Consider the following 19,427-nt stretch of genomic DNA (forward strand, 5'->3'; position numbering starts at 1 on the left):
AAGAGATAAAAGTAAGAAATTGGAAAAAAGGGGGGGTGAATGTTGACTTCCGGCCAACAAGAAGGATCGAGAACCAACGTGAACAAGCAGGCAAAATCTGAACCCATCAACATCATCTTTGCCAATATTTCAACGGTTTATACAGTTTAAAGTAAAGTAAAATGAAGGGCAAGTCAGGACCTCCGAGTAATTCCTCAAGATCTTTGTACAAAGACAAAGAAAAGCCAACTCAAATCCGTTACAGCAATATAACGGCAGCAAAGGGTTTGTTTACATTAGTTACATTCTTCGAATACACTTTATGCTACAAGAATAATGACTTGTTTATTATAATCAACAAAGAGTCAGTAAATACTAAAGATAACATGTCTAAAATATCTTTCTCCAGCACATTTTCTTTGCAAGGAAAAAGTAGGGATGTTAAAAATGTTGTGGGACTCATTGTAGATTTCTTTTGTGTCTGACTTTTAGGAGAGGTGTGTCATAGACCAAAGGTGATGGTTTTGCAAATTTAGTTTGGTCAGTTGTCACTAATAGGGTCTGCTCCATTCATTTAAGTTATAATAGCTTGATGTGATGTCTGAATTCTTGTTGGACTGTTTTGACCAAAAATGGCAGCTGATTTCTTAGAAAATGAAGCTGAGGTGCCTGGACATGTACCTGCAGTTCCAACTGAGCTCACCCAGGTAAAGATGTCTTTGCAAATGAAGTCCTACCACTGACTCGATCACTCATGCCAATTGTAAAAGTTGTATCCTCTTCTAACAGATGTCTAATTTTGACATTAAATTGCGGTCCATCCTAATTAAGGTTCATCATAACAAATGGACAAAACTGGCCGTATTTCACCTCAAAAACTACTCTGTGTACAGTTTTACCTGTGCTGTTTGGAAAGTTTTAATGCCTAGCATCCACTAGATATATGAAAGTAAAATGCATTTTGTGTTTAAGAAAAATAATATCTTTCTTGGTTTTTGATGGGCATTTTTTTCCTTTCCGCAGAAGGTGTAAAAATAAACAAACACCTGAATTACTTTGATACTGTCCACTCACTGACTCAGACAAACTCTTAAACTCACATGTAGTTGTGAGGATACCTCTTGTCCATTTCAATTAAGGACAATCAAAATAATTCAAACCGGTTTTTTACCTGAGGGAGCATCTCATAGTTGTACCACAACGTTAATTTTCACACCTTTTGCATTAAAGAAAAAAAATGCCCACCAAAATTCAAAAGAGATTTTATCTTTCTGAAACACAAAATGCATTTAACTTTATTATATCTAGTGGATGCTAGGCATTAAAACTTTTCCAACTTCACAGGTAAGTCTGTACTCGGAGTAATTTTTGGCATGTAAATACAGCCATATTAGTCCGTTTGTTATGATGAACCTTAAGAACTGTAACTTGAGAAGTTGAATTGAAAGGATTTTAAGACACTTGACCTGATTTATGCCATGCCTTTGACCTTACAAAACAAAATATTTTATGTGAGGTGCTACTTCTTGCCTACTGTTCTTCATTTTCTTCAGTTAGTCTTTTCTGTAGTTTACTCTTGTATTGTTGAATTATAATATGCTTAATTGATGGGAGGAAGAAATATTTCAAACTGTTTCTGACCTACTATAAAGAAAATATACTATAGTATTATGATGATGCCTGTCGGGTTCATTTTACTATTGGAAACACTCAACTTAAACCATTGTCGAAAAATAATTTATTAGGGGACATGGCATAATAGACCAAAAAGTAAAAAATTAAAAGTAATGTGCTGACACCTACATTTTCCAACAGAGTTCTCATTACAGAAGGCAAACTCGAATACTTCACTTGTTGATATCAAAGTGATATCCTCTAAAGTTTATACTAATACCTTCCTCAGTCACACTTGCACTTATTGCACATGTTGAAATGGTATCTGTAAAATTAATATAATTCATAGAAAAGATGACAGGAAGTACTGGAAATATAGACTGACAAGATTACAACATATTTGAAGTGCAATATAGACTGACAAGATTAAAACATATTTGAAGTGCGTATGTTTTAACATATGTAGGACTCGTAAAGTGCAATGGGGACACTAAAGTATGATGGTCACGCTAAAGTGCAATGGTCTATGCTAAAGTACGATGCTTCCATATGCTAAAGTGCTATGGTACGGGAAAATATAGACGTAAAAACGTAGTTTGATTATGACGTTAACAGTCCTTTATACAAACTCAAAATTTAACACGCCGGAAGATAAATTACAAATATCTATTTAACACCTTTAAAACCAAATGTCAATGACTAAATTGATTCAAACCTGACTGTGCTTTGACGGCTGAGGCAAATGTGTTTTTTAGCTCACCTGGACTTGAGCTTTTCTCATCACTTGGCGTCCGTCGGCGTTTGTTGTCCGTCATCGTTAACTTTTACAAAAATCTTCTATGAAACTACTGGGCCAAATAAAATCAAACTTGGCCACAATCATCATTGGGGTATCTAGTTTAAAAATTGTGTTCAGTGACCTGGCCAACCAACCAAGATGGCCGCCATGGCTAAAAATAGAACATGGGGGTAAAATGCAGTTTTTGGCTTATAACTCAAAAACCAAAGCATTTAGAGCAAATCTGACATGGGGTAAAATTGTTTATCAGGTCAAATTCTATCTGCCATGAAATTTTCAGATGAATTGGACAACTGGTTGTTAGGTTGCTGCCCCTGAATTGGTAATTTTAAGGAAATTTTGCTGTTTTTGGTTATCTTGAATATTATTATTGATAGAGATTAACTGTAAACCGCAAAAATGTTCAGCAAAGTAAGATTTACAAATAAGTCAACAGGACAAAAATGGTCAGTTGACCCCTTTAGGAGTTATTGCCCTTTATAGTCAATTTTTAACCATTTTTCGTAAATCTTAGTTTAACAGATACATTTGAATCATTATAAATTTTATGTTGCAGTTTATTTTGCAGTTCCCGTTAAAATATTGTCGATTTTTTGGGAAAGTAACGTTGATAAAAAAAATAAAATTTCATGCTTAAATTATAATTTGTCGGCTGTACATTGAAGGAAAATATAACATGTTTGTGTGGTCACTATGAAAAAGAAGAAAGGTCAGCAAACATGACCTCTCTCTCTCTCTCTCTCTCTCTCTCGTTTAGATTAAAGCTTTAAAAAATGTGACATATTCCGTTAATAATCTAATTTTGTATTTGTCATTCACAATGACGACTGAATGAGGAGGTGCTTCCACTAGTGATAGACTGTATTAACGGCAATCTACACCAATTATCTTTTGTAACAAGACTATTTTGTAACATGGATGTTTTTGTTTAACTATTAACATCGATATTTTTGTTTAACTATTAACAATCAAGTGATACAATCTTCCACATGTGAAAGTTTTTTAGGCATTAAAATTGACCCTTCCCTCACATGGACAAACCAAATTGACGTGATCTGCTCAAAAATATCATCTAGACTGTATCTACTATTAAAGATTAAAAAAAATCTAAATCTAGACTGCAGAAAATTATTCTATAATGGTTATATTTTGCCACTAATTGATTATTGTTGTATAGTGTGGAGAAGTTGTAGCAGTGAGGGTTTAAAAAGGATATTAAAATTACAAAAGAGAGCTGCTAGATTAATACTAGAAAGTTTTAACAGACCCTTTTGCTCCTTCTGCGCTCTTATTCAAACACTTAAACTGGATGACAGTTGAACAGAGAATAAAATATCACAAGTTTGTGATGACATTTAAGTGCATTAAAAATGATGCCCCATCATATCTTACTAAAAAGTTTCATTATGTTTCAGACAGAAATCCATACCCCTTGAGAAATGCTGTTCAAGGAAACCTCATACTCCCTAAACCAAAAACAGAATTGTTCAAAAAATCTTTTATGTATTCTGGACCATTCTTGTGGAATAATTTGCCAATACCGTTAAGAAATATTACAAATGTTAATTCTTTCAAATACAAAATAACAGATCATTTATTGAAATCAACCTAGCTGTATAAATAATATTAAAAACTTGATTATGTCATCATGTTTATTTTTTCATCACATTTTATCAAGTTGTATTGACCATTATTATCATACTTGACTTTTTATACTAATGTATGCAATGTATATGTTTGCATTTTGTTTGATTTTTCATGATGAGGGCCTCAGGGAAGATTAGTTATCTAGCTAACTGTGTAACCCTCTTAAAATAAAGTATTGTTGTTGTTATTCCTCGAAGCTTACCCTTTTGCCATCGCACTTTAGCGTGATATACAAATGTACATGTACTATCGTACTTTAGTGAACACACTTTAGCGTAGACGACGTACTTTAGCGTGACCATTGCACTTTAGAGTATCATAGCACTTTAGAGTCCTACACCAAACAAATCTCTAAGACCTGAATCCCCATAAAAAGTTGCATACTAAGATTAACACATACTCCTGACAGCCTATTTTTATAATTTTATTTTTAGCTGTAGCTGATGCTATCAGGACAAGTCTTGGTCCAAGAGGAATGGACAAAATGGTGAGTTAAATATTATTTATACTACATGTAAGTAATACAAAACTTTCAAGTTTGATGCATTTCCATTAATTTTTTTTTTTTAGTGAACATCTTTAACACGTTTATGGGCAATTGCAAGGTCACTTCTGTTCCCATGTTGAGGGAGTGGTTGGAAAATTGTAATGCTATATTGCTTGAATTATTCAAGTATTTTATAAGGAAAGATAGGAAAAATAATATATACATGTATGTAGATAGTTAATATCACATGATGAAAGAGTAAAAAAATTCAGAAAACTTCAGAAAAGTGTACTGATTGTTGAATAAATTAATTTTCTTTCTTTAGATACAATCTTCCAATGGAGACGTAACTATCACTAATGATGGAGCAACAATCCTGAAACAGATGCAAGTCCTTCATCCTGCTGCAAAAATGGTATATTTCTATACATGTATTATAAAAATAACATAAAATTATTCATACTTTTTGATTTCTAAGGTTTTTTTTAGTGTGTGGAAAAAAAAATCATTGATTGAAAAATGAAAGTCTTCTTACAGAGAAATAATTTGTTTTCAAAAAGTCTTAAAGGGTATTTGGAAGTATTATGGTATGATGATGTCTATCTGTCCATCAGATCTCCTAATCAATGGATGTAAGCCCCATTTGTCAGATTTGAATTTTTGGGGTCATTTCAGAGTAATGGGGTAATAGCCTGAGATGATGATGATCTAAGATAATATTTACATATCACACACTAACTAGGTTTATGTTTATATCCCAGAACATTTTTTTTGATTGAATTCCCACACTGCAGAACTATTTCCATGTTATGCTGACTATAGTTGTTCATGTATTTTTGTCGAGCCTGCAACTTTTGTTGCAGAAAGCTCGACATAGAGATAGTGATCCGGGCGGTGGCGGCGTTAGCTAACTTCTTAAAAGCTTTATATTTTAGAAGGTTGAAGACCAGGATGCTTCATACTTTGTATATGGATGCCTCATGTTACGAAGTTTCCGTCAGTCCAATGACCAATGTCCTTGACCTCATTTTCATGGTTCAGTGACTACTTAAAAAAGGTTAAGATTTTTTGCAATGTTAAATTCTCTCTTATTATAAGTTATAGGATAACTATATTTGGTATGTGTGTACCTTGCAAGGTTCTCATGCCTGTCAGACAGTTTTCACCTGACCTTGACCTCATTTCATGGATCAGTTAACAGGGTTAAGTTTTGGTGGTCAAGTCCATATCTCAGATACTATAAGCAATAGGTCTAGTATATTTGGTGTATGGAAGCACTGTAAGGTGTACATGTCGACCTGACAGGTGTCATCTGACCTTGACCTCATTTTCATGGTTCAGTGGTCAAAGTTAAGTTTTTGAGTTTTGGTCTTTTTTTCTAATACTTTATGCAATAGGTCAACTATATTTAGTGTATGGAAATATTTTGTGATCTATATGTCAGTGGTGCAGGATTTATTTGACCTTGACCTCATTTTCACGGTTCATTGCTCAGTGTTGAGTTTAGTGTTTTGGTCTGTTTTTCTTAAACTATAAGAAATAGGTCAACTATATTTGTTGTATGGAAGAATTGTTAGCTGTACATGCCTGCCTGGCATGGTTCATATGACCTTGACCTCATTTTCATGGTTCTTTGGTCAATGTTTAGTTTTCTTGGTTAATGTTAAGTTAATGTGACAGTTGTAATAAAGCTTTATATTTAGGACTATCAACATAATATCAACTATCAGTAAAGAAGGCGAGACATTTCAAGGTGTGCACTCTTATTTATATATTATATAGTTTTTTTCATAAGTGAGTTTCTGTATATTTCAGTTGGTAGAATTATCAAAGGCACAAGATGTAGAGGCTGGTGATGGAACCACATCAGTTTGTGTTATTGCTGGTAGTCTGTTAGATGCTTGTCACAATCTCTTGGCCAAAGGTCAGTTTATTTCATTTATATTGTTACTAAAATTGACTTAGTACTGTATTTTTTAAAAGAAGGAGCAGAAACCAAAAAATATAGTCAAACATTTTAGTGAAATGCATTTACCGTTTGTTTAAAGATATATATCATTACATGAAAGTACAGTATTTTAAAAATCCTGCAGAAAAGAGCACTTCTACACATGGGATGTCAAGTTAAGAGCACAATTTTAACAGACTTTAAAAAATTAGGTTCATGATTTGGGATTAAATGTAGGGACTGAGTAAAGAGTATAAAATAATAAATTTGTAAAAAGGTAACTTTTTTCTTCTTATACCTTCAGGAATCCACCCTACAAGTATATCTGAGGCATTCCAAAAAGCTTCAGACAAAGCTATCAAGATACTTCAGGGCATTGCTACACCAGTTAAATTGTCAGATAGAGAATCTTTATTGAAAAGTGCATCCACGTCATTAAATTCTAAAGTAAGTTATATACAAGATATAATTATTTTTTACTGTGTTAGATTCAAAAGATTTCTTTTTTTCAAAAAAAGATTTGAATCGTTTTGGCAAACATAATGTTCAAAGATAAAGTGTCATTTCTCAGTTTGATGGTTACAAAAGAATACAAAATATATAAATGTTTAAATGTCTTGTCAGAAAGTTTAGCTTTAAAAAGAAGATATCAGATGCATCACTTGAATTTTGTGTTATTATGATTGCTAAATAAGGATACATTGAATAATTAGTTTATATTTCAAGGTTTAAGAAATGAACAATCCAAAAAGGAAACCGTAGAACAAACTTTCCTGACATGAAACATGTACATTCCAAAAAAGGAGACGTATTGAAGCTTGTAACTGTCTGAATTTACAGTGGTTGGTTATAAGAACAAAACATAACTTAACACACCAATATTATCAAGTGTCAGTAGAAACAAACAATATTGTCCTCGAAACTGTTAATTTTAGAAAACATTGCTGCACAGTATATTTTACTTATTCTACCAAGGAAATAAACTCATATGATTATCATGAATGTAATAAATACTTAATTTTGGTATAGGTGGTTTCTCAGTATTCAAGTTTGTTGTCACCAATAGCAGTTGATGCTGTGATGAAAGTAATAGATCCAGCAACAGCTACCAATGTTGATCTTCGAGACATTAAAATGGTGAAAAGGTTGGGGTAAGTATGTTTGTTTCTGATAATAAAGTTACTTCCTTGAAAACTTATCTTTTAACCTTTCATAGTGATCAATTTAAAAAAAAAAGTTATGTTTATACTCCTTGAAACATTTGTAAGAGGCTAATTTTATTAGTTTCCAACTATGAATTAAGTCTTTGGAGCGTTTGATCTGTTTCCAACTTTAACTCATTCGCCCCAAGAGATTTCTTGAAAATCAGGCATTTTCGAAAATTTGCAATCATATGTAAATTATATGCAAATTAGCAGACTCTTGATGCTGTAACTGATGCTCATGTATTAAACTATATATTGGGATTTGGGGGTGGATGGCATGGGTGGGCGGTGGGGTGGAAAAATGGTAATTTCCCGTCTTTTTTCCGATTTTAAAACGACCTTAAGAGGTGAACATTGACAAGACTGTGTTTCTTTGTCATTCAAGTATTACCCTAAAGTTACAGCAGTCCATTCATGCTAACTGGGAGTATATTGGACTTGATTGTCTTGCTGGGGAATCATTATTGTCAAGTCAGGTCTGCCTAAATATCCTTTTTTACGGATTTTTGACAAAACAGTGACCTAGATTTCACAGACTAGATTTCTAATGTTCATATTATACCTCTTTGTGTTCCTGTACCACCTATGCATGCATGTATGATAATAGTTAATACCTACAGTCACTTCCAGTTACGTAGTGACCATCAAAAGATGCCCACCCCCACCTGATTTTGTCTACTTTTCAGGTTTTTCCGATTTTGAACTCTTAAACGGCTTTCAAAGTGCCATATTTTCATGAGCAGACATCTGAGAAGAGTTTATGGACCATGAACTGCTTGGTTAAAGTCCCTGCTATCATGACAGTTCAGCTGGGGCAGTTAGAAAAAAGGTTGGAGGGTCATACGGGCCATCAAAGAATTGTTCACGCCTACAGGCGGGATTGGGGGTTAAAGGGTTAATGTCTTACAGTCAAAGGTAACTTCGTTTTGTTTCTATACCCTCCTTAAAAATAGATTAATATCCTGGACAAAACCAGGAAAAACCCTATTACTTTTTGTTGCAAAAAGAGTGGGAACCCTGATGCATGTATTTAGTTAACTATTACATGTTTGCTATATGAAGAATTTTTCCAGTTTCACACAAATTCCTGGATTTTCATTTCTAAGAACTTAAAAAGTTGAATTTGGAAAAATAGTTACTCATGTTTTGATTTGTTTATATTAATAAGTTTTTAATTTTCACAGATCTTTGTCTTTTGATTGAACTTCCCATCTCACACACTTGAATATTGTTATATGAATATAAAATACACAATAATGATTAAACTTTTTTAGCTCACCTGGCCCGAAGGGCCAAGTGAGCTTTTCTCACCACTTGGCGTCCGTCGTCCGTCATCGTCCGTCGTCGTCGTCGTTAACAATTTACATTTTGAACTTCTTCTAGAGAACCACTGAATGGAATGGAACCAAACATGGCATGAATGTTCCTTATGAGGTGCTGACCAAGTGTTGTTACTTTGTAGCCGATCCATCATTCAAGATGGCCGCCAGCGGGGGACTTAGTTTAACATAGGACACTATGGGAAATGCATACAAATGACTTCTTTTAGAGAACCATTGAATGGAATGAAACCAAACATGGCATGAATGTTCCTTATGAGGTGCTGACCAAGTGTTGTTACTTTGTTGCCGATCCATCATCCAAGATGGCCGCCAGCCGGGGACTTAGTTTAACATAGGACCCTATGGGAAATGCATACAAATGACTTCTTTTAGAGAACCACTGAATGGAATAAAACCAAACATAGCATGAATTATCCTAATGGGGTGCTGACCAAGTGTTGTTACTTTGTAGCCGATCCATCATCCAAGATGGCCGCCAGCGGGGGACTTAGTTTAACATAGGACCCTATGGGAAATGCATACAAATGACTTCTTCTAGAGAACCACTAAATGGAATGAAACCAAACATAGCATGAATATACATTCCTTATGGAGTGCTGACCAAGTGTTGTTACTTTGTAGCCGATCCATTATCCAAGATGGCCACCAGCGGGGACTTAGTTTAACATAGCACCCTATTGGAAATGCATACAAATGACTTCTTTTAGTGAACCACTGAATGGAATGAAACCAAACATGGCATGAATGTTCCTTATGTGGTGCTGACCAAGTGTTGTTACTTTGTAGCCGATCCATCATCAAAGATGGCCGCCAGCAGGGGACTTAGTTTAACACAGGACCCTATGGGAAATGCATACAAATGACTTCTTTTAGAGAACCACTGAATGGAATAAAACCAAACATAGCATGAATGTTCCTTATGGGGTGCTGACCAAGTGTTGTTACTTTGTAGCCGATCCATCATCCAAGATGGCCGCCAGCGGGGGACTTAGTTTAACATAGGACCCTATGGGAAATGCATACAAATGACTTCTTTTAGAGAACCACTGAATGGAATGAAACCAAACATGGCATGAATGTTCCTTATGAGGTGCTGACCAAGTGTTGTTACTTTGTTGCTGATCCATCATCCAAGATAGCCGCCAGCCGGGGACTTAGTTTAACATAGGACCCTATGGGAAATGCATACAAATGACTTCTTTTAGAGAACCACTGAATGGAATAAAACCAAACATAGCATGAATGTTCCTTATGGGATGCTGACCAAGTGTTGTTACTTTTTAGCCGATCCATCATCCAAGATGGCCGCCAGCGGGGGACTTAGTTTAACATAGGACCCTATGGGAAATGCATACAAATGACTTCTTCTAGAGAACCACTAAATGGAATGAAACCAAACATAGCATGAATGTTCCTTATGGAGTGCTGACCAAGTGTTGTTACTTTGTAGCTGATCCATTATCCAAGAAGGCAGCCAGCGGGGGACTTAGTTTAACATAGGACCCTATTGGAAATGCATACAAATCACTTCTTCTAGTGAACCACTGAATGGAATGAAACCAAACATGGCATGAATGTTCCTTATGTGGTGCTGACCAAGTGTTGTTACTTTGTAGCTGATCCATCATCCAAGATGGCCGCCAGCGTGGGACTTAGTTTAACATAGGACCCTATGGGAAATGCATACAAATGACTTCTTTTAGAGAACCACTGAATGGAATGAAATCAAACATGGCATGAATGTTCCTAATGTGGTGCTGACCAAGTGTTGTTACTTTGTAGCCGATCCATTATCCAAGATTGCCGCCAGCGGGGGACTTAGTTTAACATAGGACCCTATAAGGAAATGCATACAAATGACTTCTTTTAGAGAACCACTGAATGGAATAAAACCAAACATTGCATGAATGTTCCTTATGAGGTGCTGACCAAGTGTTGTTACTTTGTAGCTGATCCATCATCCAAGATGGCCGCCAGCAGGGAACTTAGTTTAACATAGGACCCTATGGGAAATGCATACAAATGACTTCTTTTAGAGAACCACTGAATGGAATAAAACCAAACATGGCATGAATGTTCCTTATGAGGTGCTGACCAAGTGTTGTTACTTTGTAGCCGATCCGTCATCCAAGATGGCCGCCAGTGGGGGACTTTTGAATGAAATTAAACATGTTCCTTTTCTTATAAATGAGGTTGTGTTGTCACTTTTAGCCAAATTTTATATTTTTTTATATGATTTCAAAAACCCAAGTAGAATCAGGTGAGCGATACAGGCTCTTGAGAGCCTCTAGTTATCATTTATTTTCATAACAGAGGAACAGTAGACGATACAGAGTTGATTGATGGATTAGTATTCTCACAGAAAACAACTGGTGCTGGTGGACCAAATAGAGTGGAAAAGGCAAAGATTGGTCTAATTCAGTTCTGTATATCACCACCTAAAACTGATGTAAGCTTCAATACAAATATACCACAATCTGCTAGATTCTATGAATAACTACTAAAACATAACATAAACATAATGTGTCCAATGTCTGAGGATATAACTAAAATCATAGTTAACCAAATGTATTGATCTTAATGTGTGTTCAATATAAAAAGAAGATGTGGTATGATTGCCAATGAGACAACTCCCCACAAGAGACCAAATGACACAGAAATTAACAACTATAGGTCACCGTATGGCCTTCAACCATACCTACCAATTGTCCCGTTTTCAGAGGGAGACTCCAGTGCAAACACCGAAATTCCAGAAATCTCCTGCTTGCCGGTCAGTTCCTGTGCGGGAGTATAAAATATCCCGCTTTCGGATATTTTGACCTAGAATAACCTGCGTTCGTAATTCTCTAGCTTTTTCATTACTTTCAATAGAAATAAACAATTGGCGATCATTTGAAAACTTTGGTCAGTAGTTTTCATGTTCGATATATAAGTAATTGAAATTCAGTTCTGCTATGTCAACTCAAACAAGATAGAGGTCTTTGTCTGGACCAAGCGACAGTGTAAAAAAGAAGTAATGGGTAACTGCAAATCGAAATGTCGAGCAGATTTGAATGAAACATTTTAAATTTTTACGACCAAGTTCACTTGGCAATGCATCTTTTTGCACATCATGTTCAATCAACTTTTCGAATTCTTCTGGTGGTATGTACAATGTTTGAAAGCATGCTTAGTGTGAGACTCACAACAAAATCAAAACATGGAATATTATGAGTCATGAGACTCGGAGGTATTGAAAAAGGTTAAAATAAAAACCACCTTGTATAGATTATAACCAAAAAAAGAAATGAAGTATATTTATTAACTCCTATTGGTGTTTTGTAGATCATTACATAAACAGGTCATATATTTAACTTCAAAATGTCTTTTGCGCAAAATCTCCCACTGAATTACAGGCTCCTAACTGCTCATTTCTGAATTTACCTTTTTCAGGTAAAATTCTGGAAACTAAAAATCAATATAAAAATGCATGATGAGTTTTTTTTCAAAAACAGACTTTATAAAAGGAACAGCATTAATCATCTAATACCACTTTCCTTTAGGAAATTCCCTGATTTATTATAGCACAGAACAGAAATTTCATTGTTAAATTATAAATATTTAAAAAAACAAAAACACATTATTAGTGACCACATCTGTTTCAATTATTCATGGAAAAGCATTAAAAAAATATAAAAGGTTATCACATAGAAGTAAGGAAAAAACAAAAAATAGTCCACAAACCATTATAACAAAAAGCTATAATTATTTTTTAGTAATGTACCTAGTCTTTAAAACTTAAAGTGACCTCAGTTCTATACAAACTTATGCGGTTTCTTCTCCACTGGTTGTACTTGTTAGGTTGCTCATGATGAGTATTAGTCAGACAGAGTGTCATATTCAATGATTTGAGAAGGATAGAATTGATGCAATGACAAATTGAACTTAATATGTTGTTTAAATTCATAATAGTCGAGCAAGTCATGATATATTTGTAGATATTTTTTTTAATAAAGTATCCTACCTACAACCATCTGCACATTATCATGAAGTGGTCTATTGACTCAATAAAATACTGAAAGACATTAATTTCAGTATAATTTTACATTTATTCACAGATGGACAACAGTGTTATTGTATCAGATTATACACAGATGGATAGAGTTTTACGAGAGGAAAGACAGTATATCTTGGATATTGTTAAAAAAGTAAAAAAGGCAGGCTGCAATGTTCTGCTTATACAGAAATCTATTTTAAGGTTAGTAATTCAAAATATAGAAAACATAATGTTGCCAGATTTAATTTAAGCAAATAGTAGTATTGTATTTGAAGATATGAGGTTATCAATTTGCAAATTGATGGTCACTGAGTTCCATGCACTGCTGTCTTTGAACTGATTGTGACTGTTCAATCCTAAATTGGTATCTGCAAATACTGTTCTCACCCTTCTGATGCAACAGAAGGAAAACTTGCTAAATCATACATTATAAAATCAGTCTCATGACATCTGTAATTTTGTGCAAAATTTCAGACCATCAATTTTGGAATACATGCCCTGAATTTTTTTTTCAAAATCAAATCATAATGTTGCATTTAATATTCGACTTGACAAACTATTATCTTCTATACCAGATGTTACTTTTACAACTTATCAAGAAATTTTGATAAAGAAATGAAAGAACAAATGTTCAGGTTTTCATTCATGTTACATTTGATAGTCAAGTTTTTATGTAAATGTAGCATTTACATAAACTGTATCTAACAGACATCTAAAACATACTGTATATAAAACTTACACTTGATCATGAATTTTATATGTTATATTTTAGAGATGCTGTTAGTGATTTAGCTCTACATTTCTTAGCAAAGATGAAAATTCTAGTTGTTAAAGATATTGAAAGAGAAGATATTGAATTTGTTTGTAAGGTAAGACATTGATTTAAAGAGATATTTCATGTTAGAGGCCTAGCAATGGATTTTATGATCTGAATGATCAATAACTTTTTTTATTCAGTATATAATTTTTTCTGCAGTTTCAAAATCGGAAAAGAAAGGATATTGGGTGGATGAATTTGTGATAAAAATCTCTTGTTATACTTGTGAAATGTCAACTTTCATATAAGGATATCTATAGTTACATTCTAGTTATATTTTTCAGTCAGTAGGATGTAAACCAATTGCAAGTATAGACCATTTCTTACCAGAGAACATGGGTAGTGCAGAATTAGTGGAAGAAGTACAGACAGGATCAAGTAAAATTGTCAAGGTAATTGTACTGTACAAAATTCTCTATTTTCTTGTAGCAACAAAACTAAAAAAAATGATACATAAAAAAATAAAAGGATATGTACATGAGAAAAAATCGCACACAATACATAGAAAAAATAAAAATTATCAATGAACGGCTTTTATTCCTGTTCTTCTTGAAAAACTGGGTATAATATTAACAAGTACACACAATGATACACATGAAAAGCTGTCATACAATATCAAACAAAAAGGAACTGTGTTATGTTACTTAATTGATTACATTTAAAGTATAGATGGTTTTTAGCTCACCTGGCCTAAAAGGCCATGTGAGCTTTTCTTATCACTTGGCGTCCGTCGTCGTCGTCGTCTGTCGTTGTTAACAATTTTTCAAACATCTTCTCTGAAACTACTGAATGGATTTGAATGAAACTTAGCATGATTGTTCCTTAGAGTATCCTGCACAAAGTGTGCGCTTCGATTTTTGATCCGTTAAAAAACATGGCCGCCGTTACTTAAAATAGAACATAGGGGTCAAATGCAGTTTTTGGCTTATATCTCAAAAACGAAAGCATTTAGAGCAAATCTGACATGGGGTAAAAATGTTCATTAGGTCAAGATCTATCAGCCCTGAAATTTTCAGATGAATCAAACAAACCATTGTTGGGTTGCTGCCACTTAATTGGTAATTTTAAGGAAATTTTGCAGTTTTTGGTCATTATCTTGAATATTATTATAGATTAAGATAAACTGTAAACAGCAAAAATGATCAGCAAAGTAAGATCTACAAATAAGTTAATATGACCAAAATTGTCAATTGACCCCTTAAGGGGTTATTGTCCTTTAATGACAATTTTTCACAATTTGTTCATCATATTTGCTAACTTTAAAAAATCTTCTCCTCTGAAACTACTGAATGGATTTGGATGAAACTTAGCATGATTGTTCCTTAGATTATCCTGCACAAAGGGTGCGCTTCGATTTTTGATCCGTTAAAAAACATGGCCGCCGTTACTTAAAATAGAACATAGGGGTCAAATGCAGTTTTTGGCTTATATCTCAAAAAGAAAGCATTAAGAGCAAATCTGACATGGGATAAAAATGTTCATTAGGTCAAGATCTATCAGCCCTGAAATTTTCAGATGAATCAAACAAACCATTGTTGGGTTGCTGCCACTTAATTGGTAATTTTAAGGAAATTTTGCACTTTTTGGTCATTATCTTGAATATTATTATAGATTAAGATAAACTGTAAACAGCTAAAATGATCAGCAAAGTAAGATCTACAAATAAGTTAATATGACCAAAATTGTCAATTGACCCCTTAAGGGGTTATTGTCCTTTAATGACAATTTTTCACAATTTGTTCATCATATTTGCTAACTTTAAAAAATCTTCTCCTCTGAAACTACTGAATGGATTTGGATGAAACTTAGCATGATTGTTCCTTAGATTATCCTGCACAAAGTGTGCGCTTCGATTTTTGATCCGTTAAAAAACATGGCCGCCGTTACTTAAAATAGAACATAGGGGTCAAATGCAGTTTTTGGCTTATATCTCAAAAAGAAAGCATTAAGAGCAAATCTGACATGGGATAAAAATGTTCATTAGGTCAAGATCTATCAGCCCTGAAATTTTCAGATGAATCAAACAAACCATTGTTGGGTTGCTGCCACTTAATTGGTAATTTTAAGGAAATTTTGCAGTTTTTGGTCATTATCTTGAATATTATTATAGATAAAGATAAACTGTAAACAGCAAAAATGATCAGCAAAGTAAGATCTACAAATAAGTCAATTTGACCAAAATTGTCAATTGACCTCTTAAGGAGTTATTGCCCTTTAAAGACTTTTTTCACAATTTGTTCATCATGTTGACTTACTTTAAAAAATCTTCGCCTTTGAAACTGCTGTATCAATTTCAGCCAAACTTAGGCTAAATGAGTTTCAGAGTTTCAGAGTATCTAGTATAAATTTTATATTTCATTTCCTTGTATGTCAAGAAACATAGCTCCTATGGCTAAAATAGAACATAGGAGAACATGATTTTTTTTGGCTTTTGAAGAGAATAGGACATAAATAAATTGAAAAGCCAAAATAATCATTGATGAGAGATTAAACCAAAAAAATTCAGGTGAGCGATTCAGGCTCTTGAGAGCCTCTTGTTTTATTTGTACATTATAAACCTATTCCACATTTTCAAATATAATTGTGTCAAACCTCTGATCTGAAAGTGTGATATTTTCAAATAAAGATGCAAGAAAAGAATGAAGACAAAGTATATTTTGTAACGTACCTACCAAGCTGTTAAAATTATTATCCTGAATACAAAGTTTAAAGAGAGTTTATATGGATTGTTTGGAAATCATTGCAATGACAATTTGTACATCATTAGACAGATATCTATAAGTAGAAAATAGTAAATGATTTGAAAGGAATGCATTGATTTAAATCTTTTTTCAGATTACTGGAATGGCTATTCCCGGGAAATGTGTTACAGTACTTATGAGAGGATCTAACAAACTTGTGCTAGAAGAAGCTGATAGATCACTCCACGATGCCCTGTGTGTCATCAGATGTCTTGTTAAACAAAGGTATGGTGAAGATAATAAATATAATGGTTTTTAATCGTCATGAAATTATGATTTGCTAAATGAATGATTACTGGCTGGCAGCCTGAAAAGCTTTTTAAGAAAATTTGAGTAAGTTTAGATTTATTTACCAGATATGGATTTTTTTTCAGTACAGTGACAGTGTTCTCCCCAGGGCCTTTACCATCATGGTAATGTGATGCTATAATCTTAAATGTGATGCTATCTGAATTAATTTTCCTATAGTTTGTGTTATGAATGTGATGCTCTAATTTTAAGAAACAAGATGGTATTTCAAATCTTCTTCTTTACCAGGATGCTATATGAAATGTCTGGGGAGAACACTGAGTGATTTCAGTGCCAACAACATGTGTTAGTTGAATAATTTCATCGAGGACTCTCAAGAAACATGTCATTGCATTGAACACACACACTTTGTATAATACTTACTTCTTGCTATTTAGCATGGACAGTTGTTAAATGAGGAGAAACTCTGCTGATTTTGTAAATTATGAGGAATTTGGCAGAAGGAAATAGATATTGATGAAATATAAAGAGAACTGGCATTATGTTTTGGTTTAGGTTAGAAATGTATAAACTGATAATCTAGTCTGTTTTATCGCACTTTGTCCATTAAATAGAATAAGCAATATAAAAGATCCTAATAACTTTTTGATAAGAATTTGAAAACAGATAAGTTGACTTGACTGAAATATACCACAACAATTTTTCCTTAAGTATATATTGTGTTAATTTCAGGTTCATTATTGCTGGAGGTGGAGCACCTGAAATAGAACTATCTCTACAATTGATGGAATATGCCAATACCCTGTTAGGAACAGAACAGTATTGTTTTAGAGCATTTGCTGAAGCATTAGAAATCATCCCATTTACATTGGCTGAAAACGCAGGGTTAAATCCCATTGCTACTGTCACAGAACTCAGAAATAGACATGCTGAAGGAGAGATAACAGCTGGTATTAATGTCAGAAAGGTATGTACATTTAAATTAATTGATTTTCAAGACATGGGTGTATTGCAGAGGGATTGTGAGTTTTATATTAAAAGTAAGAAGATGTGGAATTGTTGCCAATGAGACAGCTCTCCACCAAAAAACATAGAATTTAACAAATATAAGTCATCGTACATCCTTTCACAATGAGCAAAACCAAAACAACGTAGTCAGCTTCAAAGCTTCCTGAAATGACAAATGTAAAACAATTCATTCAAGGAAACTTGTGGCCTGACTTATGTAAAAAACAATGTGATGGCTATCTCTAGAAATCTATCTCCACATTATAAATAAAAACAGGAATATGATATACCTTTGCTGTACAGATATTTATTGTTCAAATATTCAAGAAGGGACTATTATTTTTAGACAAATGTATTGCGTTTTAGCCTCATGCTGCTAATTATACTGATCATTAGTAATAGTTATACTTTATAATTATTATTGAAACTTGCATTATAAAGCATCATCATCTTGTATGTGCACATAAATTTAATTCCAATTTCTGTTTCTACAGGGTGCAATTACCAATATCTTAGAAGAGAATGTCCTACAGCCACTTCTTGTATCAACCAGTGCCATTCATTTAGCATCTGAGACTGTAAGAAGTATCATGAAAATTGATGATATTGTAAGTATATAAAATAGAAGATACAATAAGATTGCCAATGAGTAACTGCTTGATTTCTATTGGCATACTAATAAAGCTACTAAAGATCACAGTATGGCCTTCAACAATAAGCAATACCCACATTGTATAGGCAGCTTCATACGTAGTTGTGACAATTCAAACAAAAATAAATTGATAAACAGCCTGATTTATGACAAGAAAATTAAAAAAATAAACAAATATCACAAACAGCAACCACTGGATAACAGCCCCCTAAATGGATAGGCACTATATAATTTAAATGGTCTCATAATTCTGATTTCATTATCTGCTTCATATTAGTTTCTTAAAACAGATATTGCATATTTTGCCTTCATATTCTTTATCCCATTGATGCCACAAAATGGTATTGAATTTATTTGTGCTGAGGGCTGTTACAAGTATTTGGGATTGGGAGTGGTTTTCTTTATGCATGAGATGAAATTTTCATTTTATAAACTGAAACCATCCACATTTCATTGGTTTTAGTGTCTGGTACCACCCAATCTAGAATCCTTATTATGCCAAACATAGCAATGAAAAATAGTTTATAACAATTTATAAATTTTAAAGTAGAAGCTATAATTTAGACTTTATATATGCTAAATGTTATTGTTTATGTTTCAGGTGATGTGTATTAGATAATCATCTTTTGGACCATGCTGGTGGTATAGATACATGTGACACATAGGACACTCATCTACAAACTCTCGTCATAAATCTATCATCCACTAAGTGTTCAGGACAAAGCTTTTATATCCCCTTTATTGATGTGATCTAATGATAATTTAAAATAAAACTGGTACCCTGTGTACTCCAGTTGGTTATATTTATTTACAAAAAATGAATTTGCTTTTCCAGTCGAATACATTGTGAATATTTCACTTATAAGTATTAAACATTGAATTTAACATAAAGATTGGATAAA

General features: G+C 33.5%; 1 protein-coding gene across 1 annotated transcript; it reads left to right on the plus strand.

The window, feature by feature from the left end:
• Positions 1–21: 21 nt before the first annotated feature.
• LOC134711422 (T-complex protein 1 subunit delta-like) lies at positions 22–19,427 on the plus strand. Its single transcript, XM_063571989.1, has 14 exons — positions 22–264; positions 4,474–4,526; positions 4,852–4,941; positions 6,342–6,450; positions 6,779–6,921; positions 7,504–7,625; positions 11,336–11,471; positions 13,120–13,259; positions 13,831–13,927; positions 14,160–14,267; positions 16,711–16,841; positions 17,598–17,832; positions 18,368–18,481; positions 19,127–19,427. Exons 1-14 carry the CDS (start codon positions 162–164, stop codon positions 19,142–19,144), a joined length of 1,599 nt encoding a protein of 532 aa, XP_063428059.1. The 5' UTR covers positions 22–161; the 3' UTR covers positions 19,145–19,427.

Source organism: Mytilus trossulus, chromosome 3 (genome assembly GCF_036588685.1).
Source record: "Mytilus trossulus isolate FHL-02 chromosome 3, PNRI_Mtr1.1.1.hap1, whole genome shotgun sequence".
In the NCBI taxonomy this organism is placed as follows: Eukaryota; Metazoa; Mollusca; class Bivalvia; order Mytilida; family Mytilidae; genus Mytilus; species Mytilus trossulus.

Bases quoted from the DNA above. Each gene is read 5' to 3' on its own strand.
- LOC134711422 (XM_063571989.1), top strand. From the start codon at position 162: ATGAAGGGCAAGTCAGGACCTCCGAGTAATTCCTCAAGATCTTTGTAC. The intron at 4,527-4,851 runs GTGAGTTAAATA...TTCTTTCTTTAG, and splicing joins CAAGAGGAATGGACAAAATG to ATACAATCTTCCAATGGAGA. The intron at 4,942-6,341 runs GTATATTTCTAT...TGTATATTTCAG, and splicing joins TTCATCCTGCTGCAAAAATG to TTGGTAGAATTATCAAAGGC.